The 27624-nt window shown below is 37.9% G+C and overlaps 1 protein-coding gene across 2 annotated transcripts in view; it reads right to left on the minus strand.

The window, feature by feature from the left end:
- Window positions 1-3306: 3306 nt before the first annotated feature.
- Window positions 3307-27624, minus strand: part of GPATCH2 (G-patch domain containing 2) — a 189688-nt gene continuing 165370 nt past the window's right edge. The window contains exons 8-12 of one of the 2 annotated variants that reach the window (XM_027774715.1): window positions 24817-24905; window positions 10562-11741; window positions 10004-10086; window positions 3737-3796; window positions 3307-3489 (exon numbers count right to left, since the gene is read on the minus strand). In XM_027774715.1, coding sequence (XP_027630516.1) covers window positions 11521-11741; window positions 24817-24905 — 310 coding nt within the window. In that variant the 3' untranslated portion in view covers window positions 3307-3489; window positions 3737-3796; window positions 10004-10086; window positions 10562-11520. Of the gene's footprint in view, window positions 3490-3736; window positions 3797-9199; window positions 10087-10561; window positions 11742-24816; window positions 24906-27624 lie in introns of those variants that run through there. The other variant, XM_014590651.2, reaches the window with a different exon arrangement.

The raw sequence follows: 27624 nt of genomic DNA on the forward strand, positions 1-27624 counted from the left end.
CAGGGTTAGAATTTGCTAGAGTTGGGCTGGAAACAGGAAAAGATACGGCCAAGTTATTTAACATTCTGTCTTGTCACAAGGCAGAACTGTATTAAAGTATTATAAGGTGTAACAGCTCCTTTAAAACTCTAAATTCTTAAATGATTGCACAATCAAAAAATTCAGTTGGTTAAGTATTGTAGAACTTTTCAATGTGTTTTAGTACATCCCACAGAGAATTAGTATTATATGGAAATAACAGAAAGCCTCTTAATTTAGCCTCTACAAAAAGAGACATTTATTACTTAAAAAAAGAGGTGTCTTCTGGGGTTGTAGATAAAGCCTAGGAAAAGAATTAAAACCATGGTAGTATACCCAGGAGTCCGTATTAACCTGGACAGGCTGTTATTTTAGCTTCTTGCCTGCTAACATAAAAATCTAAAAACCGAACAATTAACTGTCATTATGATTTTTAGATTTGCTTTATCTGAATCTATGAGGGATATTTAATAAATACTGGCTTAAGCATTTCAGTTTTTGCTTTTCCCCTCTGTTAAGTATTTAATGATCTGTAAATACACACTTGAGAAAACGCTACCTAAAGGGTCCCGTGCTCTTTTACAACATGAAAAATCTTTGTGTTACGTGAATGATTTACCCTCTGATTTATCTGTTGGCTAATAAGAAAATGTTTAGGCCCATATGGCAAATATTCTGTCCAATAATATAAAAGGCCAATCCTGGGTAGAGAGGTCAAGCTCACTATAGAAAAGTGGCGCTTCCACATCCTCGGTGATGTTCTTCTTGCCCTTTGATGTGAACATCTGACAACTGTGGAGAAGACTAAGGTAGTTCCTCTTTCCATCTTCATTCTCTCTGCTCTATTTCATCCCTTTATCTCATGAACAAACTTTCTCTTCTTCTCAGCTTTCTAATGGCTCCTCCATTCAAGAGACTACTCACATCAAGTTTGTAATAGAATTTATTAGTCCTAATTCAAAGTTGCTGGGACTCTTCTTTGGCAGAGGGTCACAGGTGTTAAGTTCAGAACATTTCTCTGGGAGAAGGGAGAGCTTGGGCAGATGATCGAATAGGGTCCACTGTGGAGATCGAGCTTGGATGTGGGCAAAGATTTGGTGATTACCTCATCTCAATCCTTCCAGGACAGTCTTTCTCACTTGTACGTACTCTGTCTCAGATGTCTTTTTGAAAATGCCAGTTTTAAAATTCTCCTTCCCGCCAATTATTCTGAACTCTAAAGTTTGGTAGATATGCTACTAGAATATACTCTCAGACTCTGTGAAAAGACAGACTTTTAATAAGTAACTTATCTGAGAAAAATATTTAAGAATTCATTAATTTTCAATTTGGCCAGAGAGAGATAGTTTGTGGGTGGTAGGGAGTGTGAAAGCAAGCCACCAGGTCCGGGACTCAAACCATGGTCACCCCATGTGGGAGCCCAGCATTTCAACCACCACAACATCTTCCAGTCCCAAGAAAATTGTTAAAATATTAGCTTTTGTTAGAGTCCTAAGAAAACTATATTCTCCACACAAGCTTAGCACTGAGTTCTGTATCTCATTCTCATGGTTCTACAAGATCAGCAGCTTATGGAAAGTGATGGTAGGTTCCAAAGCCCTGGGTGGGATGGCTGATGGTTCCTGAATAATGTACATTTAGCTAGTAAGAAATAATTCATTGGGCTCAGGTGGTTGAATTGTTATTTGTTTACTTTTGTCAGAGTGCATGCACTTACCAGAGAGAAGACAGAAAGCACCCTCAATAGGGTTGGTCACAGCATGATCCTCTTTCCTCCATTTCTCCGTCTTCCTAGGAGTCTGGGCATGTCCATATGCCCAGTGTATTTTCAAGCTACTGGGGCTAGGAACTGCACTACAGTCGGCACATGGGATTCTGCTCCCGGTGCATAGCACTTAACCACCTCAACACAGGGCTGGTCTGAATTCTATTTGTTTATTTGTTTTGTTTGTTTATCGGTTTCAGTTGAGTGTATTAAAAAAAAAAAACCTACTATCATGTAAGGTCAGCAGAATTTTTTCAGTAGGGCTCTGTCCAACAGTGGCTGCGAAATTAGAAAGATTGGTTAAAATGACTATTTTTACTAGAACCTAGTGGTGAAGTAAAAATGTACCAACATTTCTCTCTAATCCTTTCCTCAGCTTTTTAGGCAGAAGAGCAAATAAACAAACAAAACAATGTATTGCTTCATTAAAAACTGGAAAAGAAAAGGTACCTCATTTAAAGCACCTACTATGTGCCAGGCATTGGTATTTAGGGTATTTTACATGGATTGTTTTACTTAGTCTTCATAACCCTATCAAGTAGTTGCTATTATTCCTAAATTTAGCAAAGGAGTCTGAAACCTACAAGATTAGCCCCAAATTACACAGAGGGTGTTAGGGCTAGGCATTAAATTCAGCTGGGAATAAATCTATGCTTTTAACTCACTTTATGTCGACATACATTGACATAGTTAATGGGAAACCAATCATTGTTCAAGGAGCAGTTCTAATCCCAGCTAGCCATGCAGCCTTCCCTGACATTCCTTAGAATATTTTCTCTGCTCCATTCTTTCAATACTTATAAATATATTTTATCACTTTAAAAATTTATGAAACTAAAATACACACTGCCATGAATGAATGATGGTTATACTTTGGCAGTGACTTTTTTTATTTCTTTCTTAGTGGTACACAAAATTAGGGGGCATCTTATAAGTGATGGCATTTTAGATTCAATTAAATGCAGTATATGCTGGTTTGATATTTAACAACCTGGACATTTACTAAGACTATGTGACAGAAATGGTTAGTGCTTACCAAATTCAATGTTTTCCCTTTTGTTAGTGTGTGCACTTGACAGAGAGAGAAAGAGAGACAGAGAGAGGAGGAGAGGAGAAACACCCCCTCTCCTCCATAATAACAGTCATACCTCAATCCCTTGTCTTCCACTTTTCTTACTTTTTGGGAATTTGGTGCATGCATGCACATGGGCCCAATGTGTTTTTCAAACCACTGGGTCTGGAACTCCAACCCTGTGGTTGATCATGTGGGATCCAGCTGCCTCAATCACTAGGCCTTGGAGTCAGCCATCCTTCTCTACTGTCTGCAGCTTTTCTGCAACTCAGCAGGGCCTGTTTTTCTAGTTCTGGCAGATGAACAGAAGCCACACCTGTCCCTCCTGGCCAAGGCTGGTTAAGTGCTGGTGTGCCTCTTCTCTTTCCTTGCCACAGCAAAGCTGGGAGCCACTAGGTATTAAAATACTCATTTATTTGACTGGCTTGTAGTAACACAAACTCACCTGGTAAATGGACCATGAAGGCTCGTTTTGCTGGGTTCCTACTAAACAGAGACTCATTACTTCACACACCTGACATGTTAAGCAGTGGTCCTAGGGTGCCACTCCCCTTTGTTCCTTGTCCTCTCTGCTTCTCATTATGCGCACGCTCAGCTAAACTTCCACATGTAACATTCTTTTATAACAAATGACCTAGGGATGGGGAGAAATAATCTTAGATGAACACAAGGAAAAGCATTTGACTTCTTGTCTCCCAATGTTTGCTGATACTTAAGAAATGAACTGGAATGTGAATCTCAAAATAATAGGCTATTCCTCCAGGATGGAAATATTTTCTCCTTCTTGAGGAACCTTTAGGACTGTCTGATCTCCAGATGAAGATAACCATGCAGCTTCACTGTGAGTACATACTCTTTTGAGCATGTGATTCTGAACTCACTTTTTGTATTGTTTCAGGAAAATCCTGTTTGTGAACATGCCTTCTGGCATCACCCTGAATCTGAAAAAGGGAAAAGAAAAGACTATTTGCTTCAATGTAATCAGATTCTCTGGAATTTAATCCTATATCCTATTTATGGCTGAGCTAGCCATTCAAAATTAAAATGAACCTTTCATCCATGTGTATCATAAATGGGCATTTATCAGGATTATATGATTTTGCAATCCATCTGAATACATAACCAGAATTTGTTTTCTTTCCGTTTCACTATGTAATTACCATGCAACAATAACAAAAGTGACATGTTTGAAGAACAGATAAAATGCTGTAAATTGGCCAGTAATGGTGATATTTCCTCATCTTCTGAAAAACCCATTTATTCTCTCTCTCAACAAATCAAGGCATTGTCAGCCCATACTCATCTTGTGGCCAGAGGGGCTCCACCAATTTCTGGATGTGAGTGAGTCCTGGAATGCAGATGAGGCCGACTAACGAAGGCTTTCAGCACAGGCAGCTGGTTTTTGCTTGCCTCAATTTCTAAATCATCCATAATGGGGCCAAGACCTCCCAAGCACTAAAAAGAGCGAGCTGACATGCTGGACAAACTGTTAATTTTTTCCTGAAGAAGCTGCTATATTGCACATCTGTCACTGCAGCGCAGACAATTACTCACTGAGTCGGGGAAAAAAAAATCTGCCGCTTGTTTCTAGCTGAGTTGTTAAGGGACCTAATGGAGAAATACAATGGTGTGGGAGTCAAACCATGCTGGCGTCCTTTGAGCTCCGCAATTGTTTTCTCATTTGGGAAGACTGGCTGGCCTGTGATATTAAAATGTCTGAAGATGTGTTTAAAAAAAAAAAAAACTAAACTAAAAACAAAACAGGAAAGGAATTAGAAGTGGCATAATAAAAGGATAGGTGTATGAAGATGCAGGTCAAGAACCCAGTCTTAGATTTTGGACCACTGTACTTAGTGCTGAGCCCTTATGAACATGATAGTGTATTAAAAATACTGTTTTAATACTGTGTTTTTCATTTACATTTCACACCTTTAATGGATACTCCCAAGTGCTCTAGCTAAACATTATTTTATGAATTTCATACCTTATATATGCATCATGGATTATCTAGTGTTTCCACAACAAATTATACCTATCAAGGAATAATTTTAGAATATCAGATTTGCTACCCAGTTATCTAACAGAATCTTCTCCTCCCCTAATTCATTTATTCATCATAACTAGGAAGTTCTGAAAGAAATTCACTGCAGTAAGAGACAGAAGAAATCTGTTTAGTTTTGGAAAGCATACAAAGGGACTTCAAAAAGTTCATGTAAAAATGAAAAATATGGGACCAGCAGGTGGTGTGGTGGTTAAGGCACTGGACCCCCACATGGACAACCGTGGTTTGAGTCCTGCCTGAACCTGGCAACTTGTTTTCTCATTTTGCCCTCTTTCTTTCTCTGGCGAGCACACACATATGCTTTATAGCACAAAAACAATAACAACAAAACAGAACCTTAAAAAAATGCTAAGTACGGGACCAGCAATTAGCGTAATGGCTTCATCGCTGGACTCCCATGTAGTTGACTGCAGTTTGGGTCCCGGACCTGGTGGCTTAAACTCACAGTGGGCACGTGTGCATGCATGCCCAAGATCCCGAGAGGAGGATGGAAGAAAAGGGACTGTGGCATGGCTATCTCCCATGGGGGGTGATTTCTTGCTTTTTGTCTCTCTCTGTCTTTCTGAAGAGAGCACGCGCCCTATAGCAAAAACCTCTCCAAAAACAAACAAACAAACAAAAAAAAAAAAAGAAAGAAAGAAAAAAATGGAAAGTACAAGTTTATCTTGTTGCAAAATTTTTTTTGAAATCCAAGCATTTCCAACTTTTTGAAGATTCCCCCTTCATAAACTGTGACTTAGTATACTCTCTCTCATTCTTTCTGCTTCTATTAAAAAATGCTGACTTCAGAAGAAATAACTATTTCTTACTAATTTAATAAGATACAAACAAAAAGAAATCTTAGCTGTTTTTTGGGGGACCATCATCGTTACCATCTTAGAGTCGAATAATACATACTCTTATAATGCTAGTGGCTTATTTTAAATGTTCAAACTAAGGGGGAAAAAATAAAGCCTAAAAATACACAAGAACATCCATTTAATTGTTACCTAACTTCATTCTTGAAAAATTAGAAGTAAGCACAGGACATTCTGATAATGCAACAAGAACTGAGCTCTGTGAATCCGAGAGTGATTTAAGCTGTCTGACAATTCAAAGACAGGAGACAACTCTAATGTACAGATAAAACTAAAAGTGGCAATAGTAGATCATACCCCTGGCAGTTAATGGCATTGACTCGCTAGAGACAAATCTGGATCTACTTAAAATGTCAGGTGTGTAAAGTAATGAGTCTTTGCTTAGTGGGAACCCAGCAGAAGGAGCCTTCATGGTCCACTTGTCAGTGAAGTATATATTACTGCAAGCCTGTTAAATAAATGAGTATTTAATACCTATTGGATTAAAAAAAATCCACTTACTTTAACAACTCTACTCAATTTTTGGGGAGAAAGGGTAAAATTTAATCAACATCGTGAAATGCCTCTTACAGCAAACAAAACTCAACACTAGTGAGTATTATAAAATTAAAAGAGTCAAGCAGGTTTATGAGAGGTACAAACTTCCAGAAGGAAATGGAGTGATTAGAACACACTTGAGTCAGACTGATATTTTAAATGGTCAGAGAGAATGAGAATGTGTTCCTTCCTACATTAGAATCATAGAATCCTGGAGTGGAAAGAGATCTTAAGCTAATTAGTCCAGACCAGCTTCAGAGAAAACAAAAACAGAAAAATGGTAGAAGAAGTCAAGGCCAGGTATGAATAATTTTGAGTCAAATATATTTACCAGCTTTTTTCTGATTTTTTTCTCCCCCAAGATGTTTAACTTTTCCAGGCCTTAAAAAAATAACAATGAATTTAACTGTACTATTAAATACTGTCAACGGATATAATTTTAAAACGACTGAAAAACAATTGCCAGAGGGTGCAGGAAACTGCCAGAGACAGAAAGAGAGAAAAAGAGCAAGTTAGAAAGTACCCACACCAAGGATAATGGTCACACAGGAATCCCATCCCTTCTAGATCTCCTTTCAGGATTTTGGGCATGCACATTGACCCAGCATGCTTCTCAAGCCGCCAGGTCCAGGACTTGAACTATATGATCGGTCATGTCATTTCCAGCTACCTTAACCACCTTAACCAGCATGCCATGGACTGATCCTTAGAAATAATTTTTTTTAATTTATTTTTCTTTCTAATTGTTGATTTTTTTTTTCTTTGCTATAGGGCACATGTGCTCACCAGAGTGAGACAGATAGAGAAGAAGGGGAAAATGAGAAAACCCCCCCGTCCCCCACCAAGGGAGATGGCCACATTATCATCCCTTTGCCTTCATTCTCCTCTGAGGATTTAGGGCACACATGCGCAGTTGCCTGGCATTTTCACCGTGGCATCTGGAACCCCAAATGCGAAGTTGGCCATGTGAGATCCAGCTGCCTTACCCATCACACCACCAGCTTCAAAACAATGTTTTGAAACCATGCTTTCAAGTTAACTTGTTTTGTTTTGTTTTGTTTTTACTTTAAGGTAAAAGAGAAACATTTAAGACACAAAGACAATAACTGCTTATCAATAACATTCTTAATCATTGTTTTATTCTTTGATTCTTTGTTATACTATTAATATAGTTTCCTATCAAAGGAAAAAAAGTCCAAAATGTTTCTTGCTAACAATTTCATTTTACAATACCAATTTGGGTCACTTTTCTTTTCGAGAGACAGAATACAGGTGAAGATGGCTTTAAAAAGCCTGTCAACAATGATTTTTCTCTTTTATGATATAACAGGTCAAAATGAAACATACTGAAGAGAAGCAACTGTCAGTTCGATTAATTACGATACCAATTCACAGTGTAAAAATACAGATAATAATAAAACGTGGTTTTCTGCAATCGTGTCTGTATACTGCATACATATGGGCATTGTAAACACACCTAACATGTACATATTGTGCATATCATCAACCCGACTTTACCTTCTGTTTGATAACCACATCCGGATTAGAAAACATATGTAGTCAAATACTTGAGATAAAAAAAAGGACAAATTTTAATTAGCTATGTATTTTCTTTTAAAGGGGCCCTATATAATTAAAAAATAAAAGCCGACTAATTTTGTGGAGACTGTACTCTTAACAGTTGTATTTTGGGGGAGAAAAGGAAGGAAGGAAGTGGCTCTAGCTCAGAATCTGGTCACTATTAAGTAGAATAAACACATATGTAGAGAAAAAGGGTCCAATTGCTAATATAGCCATGCTCTGCCTCTCCTGGCTTTTGTAGGGAATGGATAATTTAGATAGGAAGGGAGAAGACCTATATATGCTTTCTAAAATTTTTAGCCTAACAAATTAATATGATAAGAGGCTAAAAATCCTGCAGAATAACGAGCAGAGGACTATCTTACGCTCTAAATGATGAATTCCCGGGTGCTTCAGGTGCTATAGGCATAGTAACTGGCAAAGAGTAACTATGACTATGTATAAAACAGAAATTAGTGGGCTTCACAACTGAAAAGGCAATTGACTTACATTAAAAAAATTCATGCTTTGAGAACAGCAGATAGTGTAATGGTTATGCCGCTGGACTCCCACATAGTCAATCGCGGTTTGAGTCCCAGACCTGGGGGCTTACTACTCACTCTGGGTGCATGTGCCCAAGATTCTGAGAAAGAACCGGGGAGAAGAGATTGTGGCATGGTCATTCCCCGTAGGGGGTGATAGCTTACTTTCTGTCTCTCTCTCTCTGGTGAGTGCACATGCCCTACAGCAAAAATCTTTCTTAAAAAAAAAAAAATTCATATTTTGGCCCAGCCATGGTGGCACAGGTAGTAGGGTACTGGCCTGCAGTGCCAGAAGTCCCATGACTGACTAGGGGTTCAGATGCCCAGTCAAGCTAATAAGAAGAGTCAGATGTGCCCACCCAAGACGCTAACTAGCTGGAGAGCTGGTCAGATGCTCCCACCCAAGACGCTAACTAGCTGGAGAGCTGGGGGTGGGGGGGGGGATTGCTGCATGACAACACCTCGTCAAAAGTGCCTGTCTCTTTTTCTCGTGTGCTCTTATGTTGTCTCTTTCATTAAAAACAAAAACAAAAACAAAAAACCTAAAAATACTTCATATTTCACTGTGTTTATTTCTCCAATTAAAGGTGCAATCAAGGGATGAGCAGTTGGTTTAACAGCTACATCACTGGACTCCCATGAAGTCGACAGTGGTTCGAGTCCTGGACCTGGTGGCTTAAACTCACACCAGGCACATATGTGTGCGTGCCCAAGATCCCAAGAGGACAATGGAAGCAAAGGGATTGCAGCGTGGCCATCCCCCCGGGGGGGGACTTCTCACTTTCTATCTCTCTGTCTCTGTGTTTCTGGCGAGTGCACGCACACTATGGCAAAAACCTCTCCAAAAAAAAGGGCACAATCAAAACATCAGATTTACATTGAATTTTCTGTAGGACTCGAGACTGAACACATGCCTGTGTGAGTATAGGAAAACTCGGGATGGTGTCACTTCTCTGCCTTAAATGTTGATTCATAAAGTCTGTACAGTCAAACACTTTAATAAAATATTTTATGTTCTCTGCGAGCCACATATGGGATTGTAGGTGTCAACATTATAAACTTTCTCCTACTAGTGGAAGATAGAAAGAAGTATTTTGGGAGGGGTTAGAGATGCTAAGTGAGCATTTTAGAAGGGTTGAGTCACAAGATTAGGATGTCATTGGAATGTGGCAGTAGTGTTCACGGCCTACGCTCCTTGATTACGGAGTTCCCCACGCCAGTTCTGCGTATGTGCTGCTCTTCACGAGGGTTTTGCATTCAGCAGCACACAGTAAAGTGACACAGAGAGGTTGGGTCCTCAGGAGTCTGGGACCAGTCTCAGAATAACCTCATTACCAATGGCTCAAAATTCAGTTTTTCAAAATTGTAGGATTTTCAGGTTTTCACATAATGGAAATAAAATAGAACAGAACAAAACAAAAAACCAGACTTTAGAATGGATGCTCATGCACAATACGCTAGCACAAGGTAGTTTTAAAATCTGGATGTAATCTCCTCTTAGATAGAACCAGCATTTCAAAACATTACTTAACAAAAATGGCAACTTTCTAAATAACAAACGTGGAGAAAGTAATCGCACCACAGTGTTACCTTATTCAGTAAGAGTGCTTAAAGAGCAACTCATCTGGCAGTCTGTAATTCCCTACGCGGCCTGTCTTCTTACCATGATACCCCTAGGAAAAAAAAAAATAATTCTTTAAAGAAACATGTACATTTGGCAAACTATCTAGGCTTTCAAATAGCAGGTTGACTTTCCCCGGCCCCATTGGCATTATTTTCTTTAGGGGGTCACCCGAGAAAGGTCTGTTACATATATCAACCTTTCCTACTGCCTTTAAAAACTCTTTTCTGGGGGTTTACAAAATTCTAAAAACCTATTAGAAAGGTGACTCATGTGTGTAATCTTGGCCTTTACTCAGCCAATAAAGGCCATTACCAATAGAAAAATAACTATAATGATTAGTTCTTACCAATGAGGAGGATAATAAATTAACATCTTCTAAATTTAAACTAAGGAATTTAGACTCTATGACATTATACAGAAGCAAATGATTTAGAAATAACTTAAAATTAGGCAAATGATAAAAAAAAATCACTTTTGCTTGATTTTCAAGTATAGTTTAGATCTTATAAAGAGCAAATCAGTACCATTTACTTTTCTTGTTCACCCTGTAAACGGGTTGGGCCATTGCCAGAAATCTGAGTTCTTGGAAGAGCCATTTAAATCTTCATACAAATTGATTCAACACTGTAAAAACTTAATGATTAAAATTTAAAATCAGTTTACTACATCTGAGTTGATCTTAAAAAAGAAATCAGTCTTTGGGAACAGAGAGGTAGAACTAAGTCTGGATTAATAGAATTTACAGTTCAGTCATGGTGAATTTAAAAAATACATTTTTCTTTCAATAATCATTTTAGGTTCTAAATGAGGTAAAATTTATAAAATCTGCATTAAAGTAATGTTGAGGGCACTCTGGTGATAACAATGGTGAGGTTTATTTTTGTCAGAATGTCCGAGGGAAACACGAGTTGCCGTTTGTCAACTGTGAACTCCATACTGCATTGCCCAAGGATAGAGAAATGAATGGGTATCGCTCTGTTGGAAAATCCTCACAGAAAGGCCAAATTCAAGGAATCGGAAATCATTAAGCCTTTCAAACAAACATTCGCGTAGGACTTCATTGCTGTATCGACAGGTCCTTTGGGTTACGATAGATGGGGAAGGTAGAACTGAGACCCTTTCCGGCCTGTCTCATTTCAGAAACACATTTGTGAGGGCATCGCACACATACCTGGATCAAGCAAAGCACTAGAACGTACTGACAAACGAGATCGAAATAAATAAGAGAAAACGAGCTGTTTCTAACACCCAGAAATAGTGGTGATTACGGGAAGAAATGAAAGGGTAAAAGTTTTCACTGTAGCACCATGAACTGTGATGAAATCCCATTTCTATCACTGGCAGGACTGTATGCAGTTAGGAAGCGAAGGTGATGAGCTCGAGGCAAAGTCGATGTCGGCTTCGAAAACAGAAGCTGGGTTAACATTTTAGAGCACAAGGAAATCGTGAATGCAAACTGTAGAACACTCCTTTGCTCTTCCTCTTAGGTAGGTTTTCCTGAACTGGGCGTAGCAGTTGTAGGAGCATTTTTTGGAAGAGGAAATCCAAGTCCTAATCCTTTTGGCCTCTGCATGGCTTGAATTGGTTCAGAGATCCCCTTGCCGTCTCGTCCAAGGCCTGACCCAGGGGTCCAGCCCATATTCTGAAGCATTCGGTTTCCAATGTTGTTTTCGAGGATTGGCTGGGCATTTTCACCTACAAAACCTGAAAGAATAAAATGACAATATACATGAGAACAGACACAGGTGAAGATCTTCTTAGGCTACAAAAATGGTGTTTTCTTAAGTTCTTTCTTTCTTTCTAGAAAGTATTAGAGATGGTAGTTTATTCCTCCTTGGATCCTTGAACAATCAAAGAAAGATCTCACTTAGGATTTCAGTTTTAACACTCAGTAGTAGAGTAAGTTATTTAACCTCTCTGTACTTTTGTTTTCTTATCTATAAAACAGGCAAAATACAATGTTCACTGCTATCTTTGAGAAAGCTGTAGGATCAGGGACCAGCAGATGGTATAGTGGTTAAGGCACTGGACTGCCATATGACTGCAGTCCAAGTCCTGGACCTGGCGGCTTGAAATTCATGCTGGGCACGTGTGTGTGTGCCCCAGATCCCAAGAGAAGAGTGCAGGAGAAGGGACTGCATTGTGGCCATCCACACCTCCTTCCCCCAGGGGCACTTTTTCTGTCTCTGTTTCTCTGGTGAGCATACGAGCCTTATAGCAAAAAATCTCTCTCTCAAAAGAGTGAGAGAGAAAGTTGTAGGATCAGTTAAAGGAAAAATGAGATCACACATGTAAAGAAGAAAGATTTCAGTAAGCCATGAAGTAGTCTACAAATGCATTTATTTTCATTACATAAGCCTGATGGATAATTCTGAAAATCACCAACTTTTACCGTAATACCTTACATTTGTCCAGAAACTTGACATTCAACAAAAGAAAAACTAATAACCAAATCTAACCAAAAACACAATTGATGGTATTCTTAGTTTCTTGGAGTTTACCTTCTTATAATCCTCTTTTTATAATTAATTAGTCAATCTATAACACATGCATTCTTTAATTCTCTTCCTCCTTCTTCCATGACCACATTTTAATGACTATAAAAGGAAGGTAAGGAAAGAAAAGTAGAGGGAAAAATTCTGACATTTTATATAAATCAATGTATGTGAGGAGTCTTCAAAAAGTTAATGTAAAAATGTGGTGCATGGAAATCTATGCAGATTTCAAAATTTTTTATACTAAAATAAATTTGTACTTTAATTCTAGTTTCCAGAACGTTCTAATGTACCCTCATAGCTGCTGTTTCCTCTATTTTCTTAGAAAACACAACTGAGAAATGTGTGTTACAACCATTTTTTTGTTGATGAATTTTTTTAAAGCATGCCTGATTGTTCTTTCTTTTTAAAAGTGACTGTTTCAATATATAATTACAGTTGAAGATGACATGTTAGAAAAGTGTGGGGGGGGAGCAGCAAGTGATGTGATGATTAAGATGCTAGACTCCCACACGGCCAACAGTTCTAGTCCCGAACCTGGCGGCTTGAAAATCATGCTGGACACATGTGTGCGCGTGCCCAAAATTCCAGGAGGAAAAGGGATTGCAGCATGGCTATCCCCTCAGGAGGGGAGTTCTCATTTTTCCTCTCACTGTCTCTCTGTAGCGAGAACACACACCCTATGGCGAAACCTAAAACAAAACAAAACAAAGGCAAGCGCATTGAAAGCACAAAGTGCTCAGAGACTGGGCTCTAGAAACTGAGACCAGAGAGGAACATGATTAAAAATGTGTGAGCGATGCAGCCCTCAGTGGGGAGTGGGGTGGGTGGACAGAGCCCCACATCTCAGTCAGGCTGATCTTCTGGGTGAGCAGCCCCTGGAGTGGCCTGGCTGAGCAGTCAGAGCTTCCAAAGGGGCTCCAGGGGCAAAAGGACATTTCGTTGATGACATTTTTTTTTTTTTTTGAGAGGTTTTTGCTATAGGACGCGTGTGTTCGCCAGAAAGACAGAGACGGCGAGAAATCACCCTCCAGGGTGATGGCCACGCCACAATCCCTTCTACATTCTCCTCTCGGGATCTTGGGCACGCATGCACACACATCCGGCATGAGTTTAAGCCACTGGGTCTGGGACTCAAACCATGGTCGACTACATGGGAGTCCAGTGACATAACCATTATGCCAACTGCTGGTCTCTGTTGATGATAGTTTTAGAGAAAGACTTCTAATGAATTCTTGTAGGCCCATATGGAAATAGTTATGCATATATTTTGGTTCCATATTTTGGTTCTAGAGAAAAATCTTAGAAAACACTAAATATCTAAAGTGAAAGGGCTGAGAAATTAACACACATCATAAAAGTAAATGAATCACTGGAACCTGAGTTCCTCCCTCCACTTGCAAGCTTTGTCTGTCTCTACTGGTTATGCTGGGGGCTGGCTCTCTGGAACTGGTCCATTTCTGTTCATCTTCTAGCAGCTCTAGATCACAGAGTATGATAGAGGAGTAGAGCAAATCCAGAGCTTGCCAGACACAAGCAACCCGAACTCCTAATTGCCAGAACATTTCTTTTGGTTACTCCCATTTCAGAAGAAAAAAGTAATTCTCAAACAAACTACTGTGGAGGGCAGGCCCCATAGCACACCAGTTAAGCACTGTGCATAGGAGCTGGATTTCACATGGTCAACCATGGTTCAATTCCTGACCCTGGTAGCTTGACATGCAGGGTGTGTGCGAGTTTCCCAAATCCTGATGGGATGGAGACATGTAGGAAAAAGGGATTGAGGCATAACCATGCCCCAGTGAGGGTGGTGGTGCTTTCTCTCTCTCTTTCTCTCTGGCAAGCACAGACATCCTTTGTCAATACAAACGAAAAATAAAAGTTTCAAACTAATATTGGAGATCATGTGAGAAGGAAAACAAGGGAGGGGGGATGAAAAAATTTTAAAATATTTGTCCTAGAAAGAACATAGCCGAGTCCTCTACACTGGGCCTTCCTAGGAGGTCTATTGTAGAACTCTGAGGTCACAAATCTAGAAATATAATGATTGGCCCTTATTCACTTCCTAGGCGTCTAGGGAGAAAGATGCCTCACTTTTCAAAAGACCCACTGGATTCCTGTGGTTTACCACCTCAGTCCTGGGTCTCATGTACTTTTGCACTGAAATGTGCACCGTGTCTACCTAGACAGAGGTTAAAATGAACAGCTGTTTACAAAACCACTCATCATTCTCAAAGGCTCCTGGGTCCGCACCATCCCAACCCTGCCCTGCCCCTCGGGTCCTCCAGAAAAGCTGGTATTCTGTCCTACTCCTGTTCTGACATGCCTTAAAGTAGGAGTCTTTGCGCTATCACTGTAGGGCGTGGGAAAGCTTTGAACAAAGATATAATCTACTGCTGGTCTTTACAGATAGAAGAAACTAGAGGGTCAACCAGAGAAGGCCAGGAAAGGCTGTTTAGAACCACGACCGCTCCACAGCTGAGGCACATGGCTTTGCCTCCCCCGTAAAAGAATGAGCACAGAATGACTCAGGACCAGGGCATTCTGATCCCCGTTCTTATTTGTCTGTCTTCTGTCAATCCACTGCCCTTTCACTCGGGGTACCCTATCTCTTTGACCCTGGGCACTGGCATTCAAGGCAGAGAAGGATCCTCAAGCATCAATAATAATGACAACCAAAATGAATTTTTATGTGTTCTTTGGTGTACATATATATATATATTTTTTTTTTTTTTGAGAGGTTTTTGCTATAGGGTGCATGTGCTTGGTAGAGAGACAGAGAGAAAGAAAGCAAGAAATCACTCCCAGAGGGGATGGCCACGCCGCAATCCCTTCTCCTCCCTTCCCCTCTCAGGATCTTGGGCACACACACACACACGCCTGATGTAAGTTTAAGCCACCGGGTCCGGGACTCGAACCACAGTTGACTATATGGGAGTCCAGCGACATAGCCATTACGTCAGTTGTGGGTCCCTTGGTGTAGGTACTTCACAGTAAAAAATAAGATAATTTTAAAAAGGTCAATGTTGACCAATAGTCAATCTTATCTAGTAATTTTGTATCTGACATTTTGGGGAACATCAAGTAGGCTGTTTTCCATAATTCCAATTTGTAGAAGAAGGAAAACTACAAAGTACTAGACAGGAATTTTAATAAGTTTAACTCTCTTACTTACTATGAAGTAATCGTCAATAGGTCTTCAAAGTCCTTTACTGTACATTTTGTTACTCTAACTACTCAGTGCATTTAGGACTGGGAGTAGAAATTGTTGCCACTTGCTAAATTTAATAGAAGTAAATACTGGGTTACAATAATAATCAGTTTGCTTTTGCACTTACCAAATGGGTTCTTAGTTCATTGAAACAAGTAACGAGTACTTTAACATGTTACAGGAAAAACACACACACACACACACACACACACACACACACAAAAACCAAAACCAAAAACAACCTTTTTCCTATCTTTCTTCTTTCTTTTTCTTTTAGAGCTTTTTGCTATAGGTGCTCTCCGGAGAGACAGAGAGAGTCAGAGAGACAGAGAACATGAAATCACTACCTCCCCGCCCCAGGCGTATGGCCACGCCACAATCCCTTCTCCTCTATTCTCCTCTCAGCATTTTGGGCATCCATGCACACATGCTCGGCATGAGTTTCAGGCCACTGGGTCCTGGACTCAAATCTAGGTCAACCATGTGGGAGTCTAGCTGCCTAACCACCATGCCACCTCCCGACCCCCAGAAAAAGCCTTTGACTAGGCATCTTGAATGCCAATATCTGATGTCAAAGAAAAATTCTTGACTAATATTATTCACCGAGTGATGAGGGCAAAATATGCATATGCAAAGATTATAAAAATACATATGCTTGTGAGGGAGGAAAAAAAGAATCTCTTAGTTTCAAAAATACAAGCTGTTTGTCAGAAATCTTGCTTAATATAACTAAAAGAGCAATTTTTTTTTTTTAATTTTGAAATTATGGTTATGGTGGCAACCCCAGTAGACCTCTAGAGTATTTAATTTTTTTCTGAACAGCTGCTGATCAGGTAGACCAGGCTGAATTGTGCACTAGCATCTTGTCTTACACCCTGATTTTTCAGTGGTTGCCAATTTAATTTTATCCATGAGCTACAATCAGATCAGAGGTCGAATGCCACTCTAGGCCACACATCTGTTTACTCCTCTTTTTGATACGACAGCTTGTAGAAGTTCCGGCTCACCATTTGTTTAATAGTTAAGGAAACAATATGACGGCAGTTTAAAACGTATCTACACACTTTGCTCAAGTATGGCCTATTTTCGGTCTTAAAGTGAACAGCAGATGATAACAGATCCATTAGTATAACTTTGAAAAGTTGATATTTCAAGCACGGTGGCCCGGGGGTGGCCACCACCCTTCCACGCTTATGTCTTCATGTAGGTGGAAAAGACTCGTTCTCGCTCATTTTTAAGTGCATGCAGGTTTCACTCTTCATAAAAATAAAATAAAGCATAATCTTAGGGGAACAAAAAAAGGAGAACATTTGATTTCTGAAATGCTGAATCTTTCCACATAGAAACACAACCTTAAAAAAAAAAAAAGTAACAGATACTTTAATTTTCATAGAAAATGATTCTAGAGTGAGCTCTACTACTGTCCTCTCCTTCTGTTATGAGATGAAGGCTCGACAACTCGGTCTCAGCACAGTCTACACCCGAATCATAATTTCCTTCTCTTTCGCTCCTGGCATCATAATTTCCTTCTCTTTCGCTCCTGGCAGTGTTAAATCCTTTAAGTCTGATCCTAGAAGGCTCTCAGTCTGACTGGGCGATTTTAGCAATACACAGCCTGATAAGCCTCCTGCATACCCCCTCTCTCGGCCCCCAGTCTGTGGGGTCTCCCGTACCTATTACAGCTGAGTCCCTCCTTTCCCCCTCAAATCTTCAGAGTATTGTGGAGGGTAATTCACTTGCGTAATTGGCTCAAGAGATGAAAATCTTGTATCGGCCTCTCTTAGCTACTAATCTATCCAGCTGACTGCAAGCCTAATTGGCAGCTTGTTTAGTAATTTGGCTCCTAAAGTGTTGTATTGATGTTGGATAAGCAGCCAATGGAAGGGGAGGTGACACACACTGCTTCCCATATAACAGCTAGTGCACGCCGCCTCTGTCCCTACCCTGCACTCCGAGCAGTCGTTCCTGATCACTCTCTCTTCACATCCTCTTTTCCCTATTGCTTGGCAGTCAGCTGAGGGGCAGGGCTTTTTTATTAGTGATGCTATGTCCTCAGCTCTCAGTAACTAATTTAGGGACATGAATTTTTGATTATGGTTAGGAACGCAAGGAACAACATTAATTAAGCAGTTTGAGACGTGAGGGATTGATAGGTATCATTACACTTTGTTGAGTGTTTCGATCTCATTTCTTAATACAGAAATATTCCTTCATTCAGACTTTTCTATATGTTATCTGCAATATCACAGACATTTTTTCATGTGACTTTTGTTAAATAAAATCAGTTCAAATAGTTAACTGTTTAAAAATACAATTGCTCACTTTATAAATACAGGAAATCATTGTAAAACCAGGATTTTTTTTTCCCCTCTTAAGTGAGGACAACTTCAGAAAATAAAAGACACGATGATCTACTTTTGACATATTTGCAGGAGTAAGTGTTCTCATAAATAGATATTTTGCTTATAGAGAAATGTATTTCTCAGGCAATGGTTATGTATCAAAGAATATAAATTTTCAAAAACAAAAACAAAAGAACAACTTATGATAAAACTGCATTGGCCCCCAAAAGGCACGCAAGGATGTTTGCTTACTGTAATACAATCAGAATCATTTATGGTCTGCCTACCATGTACAGAAAATAAAAGACACGATGATCTACTTTTGACATATTTGCAGGAGTAAGTGTTCTCATAAATAGATATTTTGCTTATAGAGAAATGTATTTCTCAGGCAATGGTTATGTATCAAAGAATATAAATTTTCAAAAACAAAAACAAAAGAACAACTTATGATACAACTGCATTGGCCCCCAAAAGGCACGCAAGGATGTTTGCTTACTGTAATACAATCAGAATCATTTATGGTCTGCCTACCATGTACCAGGAATGTAGTTTACTTGTCAGCTATGTGACATTCATTATCTCTGTTTCTCGTAACTGTGCAAGGAGAGAATTTTAAGGGTCCTTAGAGAGATATGAAGGAACTCGACCTAGACTACATAGGGCATAATGCAGGATTCAACAGAGGTAAAGCTTACTTCACATGCCTAAACACCATCACTTACCTGCACTGCCTTGCTCTAAGAACTTTTTTAGTGGAGATGACATTTCGAGCCATTTACAAAACACTCATTGAGTCATATGTAAATTGCACTATTAACATCTCACAATTTACATACAGAAAATACACAGCATATGTACAAAGGCATACTTGAATAACTTAGAATACAAGAAGACTGCAACCCTTACAGATTACAAGTGCTTCCACATTCAACATTTCTTTTCATCTTGTTTATCAACATAAAAGGTAGATATTATGGCCCCTGCTTTATAGAAACTGATGTTGGGAAAGATACTATACTTGTACCAAGGCAACTATCTAGACAGGGTCCCAGTTACAACTTGGTACACTTCAATCCAAAAGTTACCTTTCCTACTGATGGAACATTGATCTCACAATATTGTATCACTGACATATTCTACTACCTCATTTCTTTTGCCACAGTTTACCAACTGACTGACATTTTATCTACTCACAAATTTCAAGCTGTTGGAAAATATACTAGTCTAAACAACCACAAGTCTGACTAAAGAGAATGTTTTAACTCCTCAAATACTTCAGAATTCACTTCATTAAACTTAGCTACTCTAGTTTTCTAATTTACACTTAAATTTTAGTTGTGTTTATTATAAATAGTATGTACTGGCTTTTAAAATCCATTATGATCATTTCTAAATTTACCTAGTATACTGACTCTGCTTACACTTACTGTGATTAATGGCATAATAAGACTTATATTTACTATATTATTTAATGCCACTTTTTCCTTTGTATTTTTGTTTCTTTTTGGTATTCATTGCTTATTTATAATAGCTTGAAAGCTAAACACAGTATTCCTATTATTTCAGTAACTTTCTTTAAATTTTAACCTGCATATCTAATTTATTCCCTCACATGGTACATGTTATTGTCCAGAGTTTCACTTCCGTTGTACTTTTATACATCTAATTTATGGTCACTGTCACTATCATTGTTACTTTTGCAAATTCAACATTAGTTTATGAACATGTTCAATAATTCTTTTTGCTTACCATTGATACGTTCGGACAACTCTAGCACCTTGATAAGGATCTTGGTTATGCCAATCATTTCCTGATTAAATTTGATATGACTCTGGAGTAAAAAGTAACTTTTAAAAAGTCATTACCTATTACTATTTATAACGTGCCTTTACTGCCTTAAATATTCACACAATTATTTTTTTAATGAAATATCAATAGGATATAAAAAAAAAAGGTGAAAATTCACAAAGAGCTGTAATGTAAGCTTCTTGCCAAGAACTCAGACGTCCATGAAGACACAGTTACCCTGGAGCGATAGCTGTACCGAGGCATTAAACTTCAATAGGCATTTCTTTTGTCCAACTTAAAGTGAATAGAAAAACGGTTGACTCCTTCTGATGAATATTTTCAGTATATTTCAGAAGAAAGGAAAACAGTAACAGGCAACACAAATTGTGGGTAGCACTGAATTTAGTAATTTTTTTAAGTAATTTTCATAACGGAAAACATATTTTTAAAAATGTGGTAGCCACACTATCTCAAAAAATATGCTTAGATCTTTGTACTATCAAATCCTCAATAAGATATGGCTTCCACCAAAAACACAGACCACAACTGACATTGCTGGCTGCCTTTCTAAAAAGTGTTAATAATATTCCTCCTATTTTGTTCACTGCTTTTCTTCACCTTTACAGATGACATTTTTCAAACCATAAAATGCATTCTGCTGGCAAACCTTCTTGCTTCGATAGTTCTCAATTTTGCAATAGTAAATCTACATCCTTCGCTACCGAGACAGCCACTATCTTTTCATGTATGACTTTGAATGAGGCGGCGAACAGGCTATACATTTAAAAAAAAAATCAATATCTAACCTTATCAATATTCATTTTGCTTTGTCAATACAAAATACAAAGGTGAAAGAGCAGTAAATAAGCTAAAGCACTGAAATAAATTTGGTGTTCCTGTCACGATTAATAAATGTTAAAATGCTAATAACACTGCTCTCATCCAGAGCCTTCTATAGAGTGACTGAAATTATGCTTCAATGCTACTGGTGACGAAGTAAGACAAATTTTCAGAACACTAGCAGATAAACATAATCCGAATGGGGTTATTAATTTCATCTTTAGAGTTAGAGACAGTTGAACCTAGTTTGGGATTATAAATGTTAAAGTTAAATCTACATCCTTCGCTACCGAGACAGCCACTATCTTTTCATGTATGACTTTGAATGAGGCGGCGAACAGGCTATACATTTAAAAAAAAAATCAATATCTAACCTTATCAATATTCATTTTGCTTTGTCAATACAAAATACAAAGGTGAAAGAGCAGTAAATAAGCTAAAGCACTGAAATAAATTTGGTGTTCCTGTCACGATTAATAAATGTTAAAATGCTAATAACACTGCTCTCATCCAGAGCCTTCTATAGAGTGACTGAAATTATGCTTCAATGCTACTGGTGACGAAGTAAGACAAATTTTCAGAACACTAGCAGATAAACATAATCCGAATGGGGTTATTAATTTCATCTTTAGAGTTAGAGACAGTTGAACCTAGTTTGGGATTATAAATGTTAAAGTGCTCAATTATGATTTTCTGGTAATTTTTTGGGTAAACTCTTTCTGAAACTTGCTAATTGCATGATATTTCACATATAAATCAGAGGCAATTATCAAACAATATTCAAGTTGTCAGTTTTACTCTGTTTTAAGTGAGTTATCTTCTGCATTTTTTTTTCTAGCTTAGATTTAGCGTTGATCAAAGAAAATGTAACAGTTAAAAATATATTTCAATTCAATGTCTTTTTTTGTGGGAGTCTCTAAAATGGCAAACATATTCTCTTTAAAATTACACTACATGCTAGCTCAACTTTGGAAGTTTACAAATATAACTATTATGTGACAGACTATATCCCAGAATTTGAAAATTGTAATTTTCTGAGACAAGATGAGCTAGGATTTATAATCTCATTATCAAAGTGTATTTATGCAAAAGCATTTCCTACTTGAATTCGGGTAATAATCTCTACCTTAGAGTTGATTCATTAGTATTAGAAGATATTCTATTTAAAATTGAGGACTTTCAAATAACCTCAATCTCTTCCTCTTTGAGAGGAACAGTTATATATAGATTTCAAAAAATGCCTTGAAATGATTGGCATAATTCTCCTACTTCACTACTTTTGAGTAATTAAAAAATGCATTACATTTCTATGAATTGTATCTTTTAAGTAAAATTCTAGGATTATAAAAACCCTAATTCTTAAGAGAATGACAATAATTTTGAAATATAACATCTGGAATAAGCTGGTATAAGCTTATAAAATATTGTTTTAGGCTAAAGTTTAATGTTTGTATCCATACTCCATACAAATGATTTCTTCTGATGTTACTGGGTTGTAATGTCAAAATCACCTTGTAGGAATAATTATATTATCCTCTCCTCAGCCATTATGCACTTTCCTTCTCACTTCACATATGTTCAGGGTGTTAGGACTCGACCCCGGTATTCTCTTTTCCTTATTGCTGCCACTAAGGTGCTTTCGTAACAGTCCCAAGATTGTCTTGCACTATTTCTGCCACTAATGTTCGAATCACTGAAAGATAAGGGAATTCAGGAGACCATTCAAGTGGAAGGAGGATGTAAAAGAATCCCATACCTGACTTATGAAAAGATTTGAATGGAAGAACTTATGACATGTATTTGATGTAAAATGTGGCTATTTGTCCTTATACGAAGAGCTGTATTAGAAATATTTCATGAATATTCTACATGTCTACATAGTAATAGCTACTAGGTAAGTCTCCTATAAAATGTAAGGCACATGAACAGTGGGTTCGAGTCAACATATGCATGCAAGTTTTTACACAGGTATTTTCACAAAGAGACTGTAAGTTCATTGTCATGGGAAGAAAAGGAGTTTAGGAGTCACTCAGACCCAGGCTTGAAACCCCCGCTAGCAGTTCAATAATTATGTCCCTTCAGGGTAGCTAACCTAACCCTTCTCTGAAACTTAACTTTATGATCTATAAAATGAACTACCACCACCTACCTCATACAGTTGCTCTGAAAATAAAACAAAACAGCACAGTTTCTGGCACATGGTAGGCATCTAATAGGTGGTGAATTTTATTCTATACAAATACAAACACACCCTACACAAAGGTGTTTTTCAATTCCAAATCCTAAAATTTCCATACAACTAAAAGTTAAAAATCAAGCATTATAATAAAATGCTTAATTTCACCATATAGCCCTTTCTGTAGATGAACTGCATTATGAGTGCTCCAACTTTACATTATTCTTGAATTTTCTACTGCTGAATAGGTTCCCTGAATAGAGAACATAAGCTTCACATCTTTTATGTTCTTTGAATTCACCATACAAAACAAACAATTAAGACCTATTATCTCTGTATCTATCCACCCTCCCACCAACCTAACTAGATGCTTTTTCCTTTTCACTGCTTACCTGCCTACTGATAGGAATCCCATTTTCCTATTTTATAATTAAAATCACTTTCCTTTAAAAGCTTGCTCAAATGAAGTTAAAAGGAAGTTTATAATTCTGAAGGGTTAAGAAACCCAGGCGACAGGCCAAGGCTATCACTCTTTGTAACTGCTCCACTATTTGTACTGAAAACATTTTGTCAGAGAGTGCACAGCGGCACAGACCCATTGGAGTTAACCCTTGTACATTCACGGGGCGGTGTCTACACTGGAATGCCCTGCTGGCTTCCTCCTATCAAGGACTGTTATCTGTGCCTCCTTCATCAGTGCTCTTGTATCAGATTGTGCAGCCCATCCTATTCTTATTTGGAGTCCTTACCACCAAGCTTCAGTTTTGCTCTTCCAGGAACGCTTTCTGTCTCCTGAGGTCTTCAGTGACTTCCCTCTGCTCAGCACTTGTGGTTTTCCTTGTATCACTCATGATTAGAACGGTATGCCATTCGAAGAATATCATTTGTGAGGTATAAATAAGAGATTTTAAAAATTCTTTTTTTTAAGAGGGATTTTTTGCTATAAGGTGTGTGCACTCACTAGAGAGATGGAAAGTGATAAATCACCCCTGCTCCCAACAGGGATAATACACACGCCCACGTGCCAGGTGTGAGTTTTAAGCCACTAAGTCCGGGACCTGAACCACAGTCAACTATATGGGAGTTCAGTGACATAACCAAGATTCCATCTGCTGGTCCTGAGATTTTAAAAATTCTAAAATTAGCATTGTGTCATTAAGGAAAGATGAATGTAAGATTGCCACATAGCTGGGACTAGAACCAGATTGCTACATTCCTATGGCAGGTTTCCAGTCATACTATAACATGACCTTTAAGGCTGCTGCTAAGGATAGGCAGATGGCATAGTGGTTATATCACTGGACTCCCACATAGTCAACCACGGTTTGACTCCTGGATCTGGCAGCTTAAAACTCACGCTGGACATATGTGCATGCGTGTCCAAGATCCCAAAAGGAAAATGGAGAAGGGATTGTGGTATGGTCATCCCCCCCACAGGAGGTGATTTCTCACTTTCTGTCTGTCTCTCTAGTGAGCACACATACCCTATAGTAAAAATCTCCATTAAAAAAAACCACTTTTTTTTAATGGTTGCTGCTATATTTTTTATTTTGTTTTTAATGAATCACTATTAGTCTCTCCTGGAGTTATTTGTTGTTCCATCTCTTTGTCTTAGTTTCTCAACAAGTCTATAAATTTCTTAAGCCCAAAGATATAGCCTTTGAAGTTTTTATATCCTTCATAACCTTACACAAAATCTTGTACTTTGGTAGGTGTGTAACAAATATGTTATCAGTTGGCTCCCTGGAACATCTACACAAGAAACATGCAACATAACCTGACAACAAACACAAGTGATTTCTTTTAATAGTTCTTGCATCGGTGCCTTTTCTTCGGTACAAGTGATCAGGAGTTACCTGCATTTCATTCTTAAGGATTTATGAACTCTAATTTGTACTCCACTCCATCCCGCCTTTTGTTTTACCTGCCGTAGTAGGTCCAGGCAAAGGTGCTGCTTTTCTTCTCCGTTTGATATCTCCCGTGCATAAGGATCCTAAATGCATGCTTGTTTGCCTACAAGTAATTATCAGAAAAAAACTATTAACAAAGGAGGGGGGAAAAATGACACATAAATACACGGCTTGTATAATCTGAACTTAAATCAAAACATTCTCAACAAAGATAGAGCTGCATAGTAAAACCACCAATCTTGTTTATATCGAAACATAATTACGTTTGTTGACAAGCGTTCAGCAGCTAAATGCGCCATCATAAATTGTTACTGGAATGAATAATATAAAAGGAATGCTTTTTAATTTTCAAAACTGGCAATCTTTCTGGCTCAACATAAAATCAAGCACTGTTGCTTCTGACAGGAAAATAGCTAAGATTAATTATCTAAAGAGATCACAATATTGTTGCCAGGTTATCAATTGGTTACTAATGCTTTACTGTCAGAACAGCATTTATTACAGGAAAAGTATTATCAATTTCTTTTAGGATATTATGCAGCAGGGAATTCTCTTAAAGTATTTTAAATCGAAAGGAATAGTGATGTCCCCTTTATAATTCATTTGATTAGAATTCTTTAGTTAATTATTTATTAGGTGAAAAAAACATAACTTGAATGCCTTAACAGCTACTATACACTCTTATATGATACTGGATTACATTTGTAAATACATGATATGTAAGAACTGAGAAGTATAGATTTTCTGCCATTCTTTGTTTTTTTTAAAGAATTATTAATTTTATTTTATTATTTTAAAATTTTCTATAGAGCATGTGTGCTCACCAGAGATTTCAAGAAAGCAAACCTCTAGGTCCGGGACTTGAACCGTGGTTGACCATATAGGAGTCCAGTGCCTTAAATACACCACCTGCTGGCCCCATCTTCTGCTGTTCTTGAAAGTGTCATAGTTACAATGAGATTATTCTGTCTAATCTTGGTCTTCTAAATTCAAGAGTTTTAGAAAATCCCTGGCTGGTAGGTAAGTAAAGAATGCCACTATTGGACAGGCCCCAAACTTTCAAGTACAGGTACTCACAGGCACAACCAGATGGTGAGTTCCTGACTTGGCTCAGTAGCTTTGGGAGGTTTTTTAAAAAGAATCTAATCTGGGGCCAGCAGGTGTCATGGTGGTTAAGGGTGCTGGACTCCCACATGGATGACCATGGTTCAAGTCCCAGACCTGGCAACTTTTTCACTTTCCCTCTCTCTTTCTCTCTCGCTCACTCTGCCTCTCTCTTGCCAAATTAAAATAAATAAAGTTAAATAGAATAATTATAAAAAAAAAAAAGAGTCTAATCTGAAGTTCCTAATAAAAAGTTCCAGCAAAGACAACTAAATCAATTAGCATTCTTACAGAGCTTTGTGGAAATAATATAGCAAATTGAGCCTAAACATTTATTTGAAAATAAGTTAGCTTATGTCTCTCTTTGGTAAAAGGGGAATGGAGAGAGAAAAAAATGTTTCAGAAGAAAATTTACAGTGCATTTGTTACTAGATTTTAACTCTGTCCATGTCTACTTTTTGAGTTTTTAGTGTCTACTTACTGTTTGAACAGGATCTTAACATTTTTCCTGGTTTTAAATCTTAATAAAACTTTTCTTAGCATTTTAAAATTTTGATTTATTAAAGCTAAAACTGCTTTTCTTGAAAAGAAATACAAAACAAAGAAAATCCAAAAAAACAAACCTACTCAATGACCATAGTTAGCTATCTAGTCTCAGCTAGGTGCTACCTTATAGTAATATGTTCATTCTCCTCACTGAGGTTTATGCCTAAAGTCAGACATGTGTTCAGAGATATGTTTATATTAGCTTTACTTGCTATAGAAAGTATTTAGATTAATTAAGATCTTTTGTGAATCAATAAAATGTGATCAGAAAGAAAAAAAAAAAGAAAAACACCAAAGGAGGGGATAAATAAACAAAAAGAGCTGCTTACATAAAAGAGTACTGCCATGTAAGTCAAATGAAACAAGTTTTCTATTTGAATTATTAAAAAAAAAAGTATACATGATAATGTCTTTGACTGATCTGACATGCAGTGTATTCGTGATGATAAAGTTCATTTGGGATGTGTTAATGATGTCCAGTGATTGAATATAATAAATTAATAAAGATATCTTTTAAAAGAAAATCTAAGAAATAACCCAATTGGAAATCAAGAAAGGCTAGCACAAAGATGAAAATAATTCAAAAGCTTCCAAGGTCTTTAAATTACAGGAGGATTCTCTATTTCCTTGATGTAGAGTTGGGACAGGGCCCGGGGATAAGGAAGCGGAAATAAAGGAAGTATGTTTATTCTAGCACATGTTCTTTCAGCAATATAGAACCATCTGGTAGTGTCCTGAAGTTTTTTTTAAAGGGTTTAACTAGAAAACAACCAGACTGTCAGAGAAAAAAAATTCTTTCTTTCTTTTTTTTTAAGTGCAAGTTCTCATAAAAGGTGTGTGTGCTTGCTGGTAAGAAAGAGACAGAGAGACAGAATGCAAGAAATCATCCCCCAAGTGGGATGGTCACGTTGTAATCCCTTCTCCTCCATTCTGCTCTTAGCATTTTGTGCATGCACGCATGCACATGTACCAGTGTGAGCTTTAAGCCACTGGGCTTAGGACTCGAACTATTTTTGACTATGTATGTGGTAGTCCAGTGATGTAACCCTTATGCCATCTGCTTGTCCCAGAAAAATTCATTCAAGCAAAAACTAAGATAAATAATAGGGGGTTTTCAAAAGGTTCATAGAAAAAGCATATTATGAAAAAACTATGGGTAGTGCTCGCTTTAG

This window comes from Tupaia chinensis, unplaced genomic scaffold (assembly GCF_000334495.1).
Source record: "Tupaia chinensis unplaced genomic scaffold, TupChi_1.0 Scaffold000473_1, whole genome shotgun sequence".
NCBI classification, from domain to species: domain Eukaryota; kingdom Metazoa; phylum Chordata; class Mammalia; order Scandentia; family Tupaiidae; genus Tupaia; species Tupaia belangeri.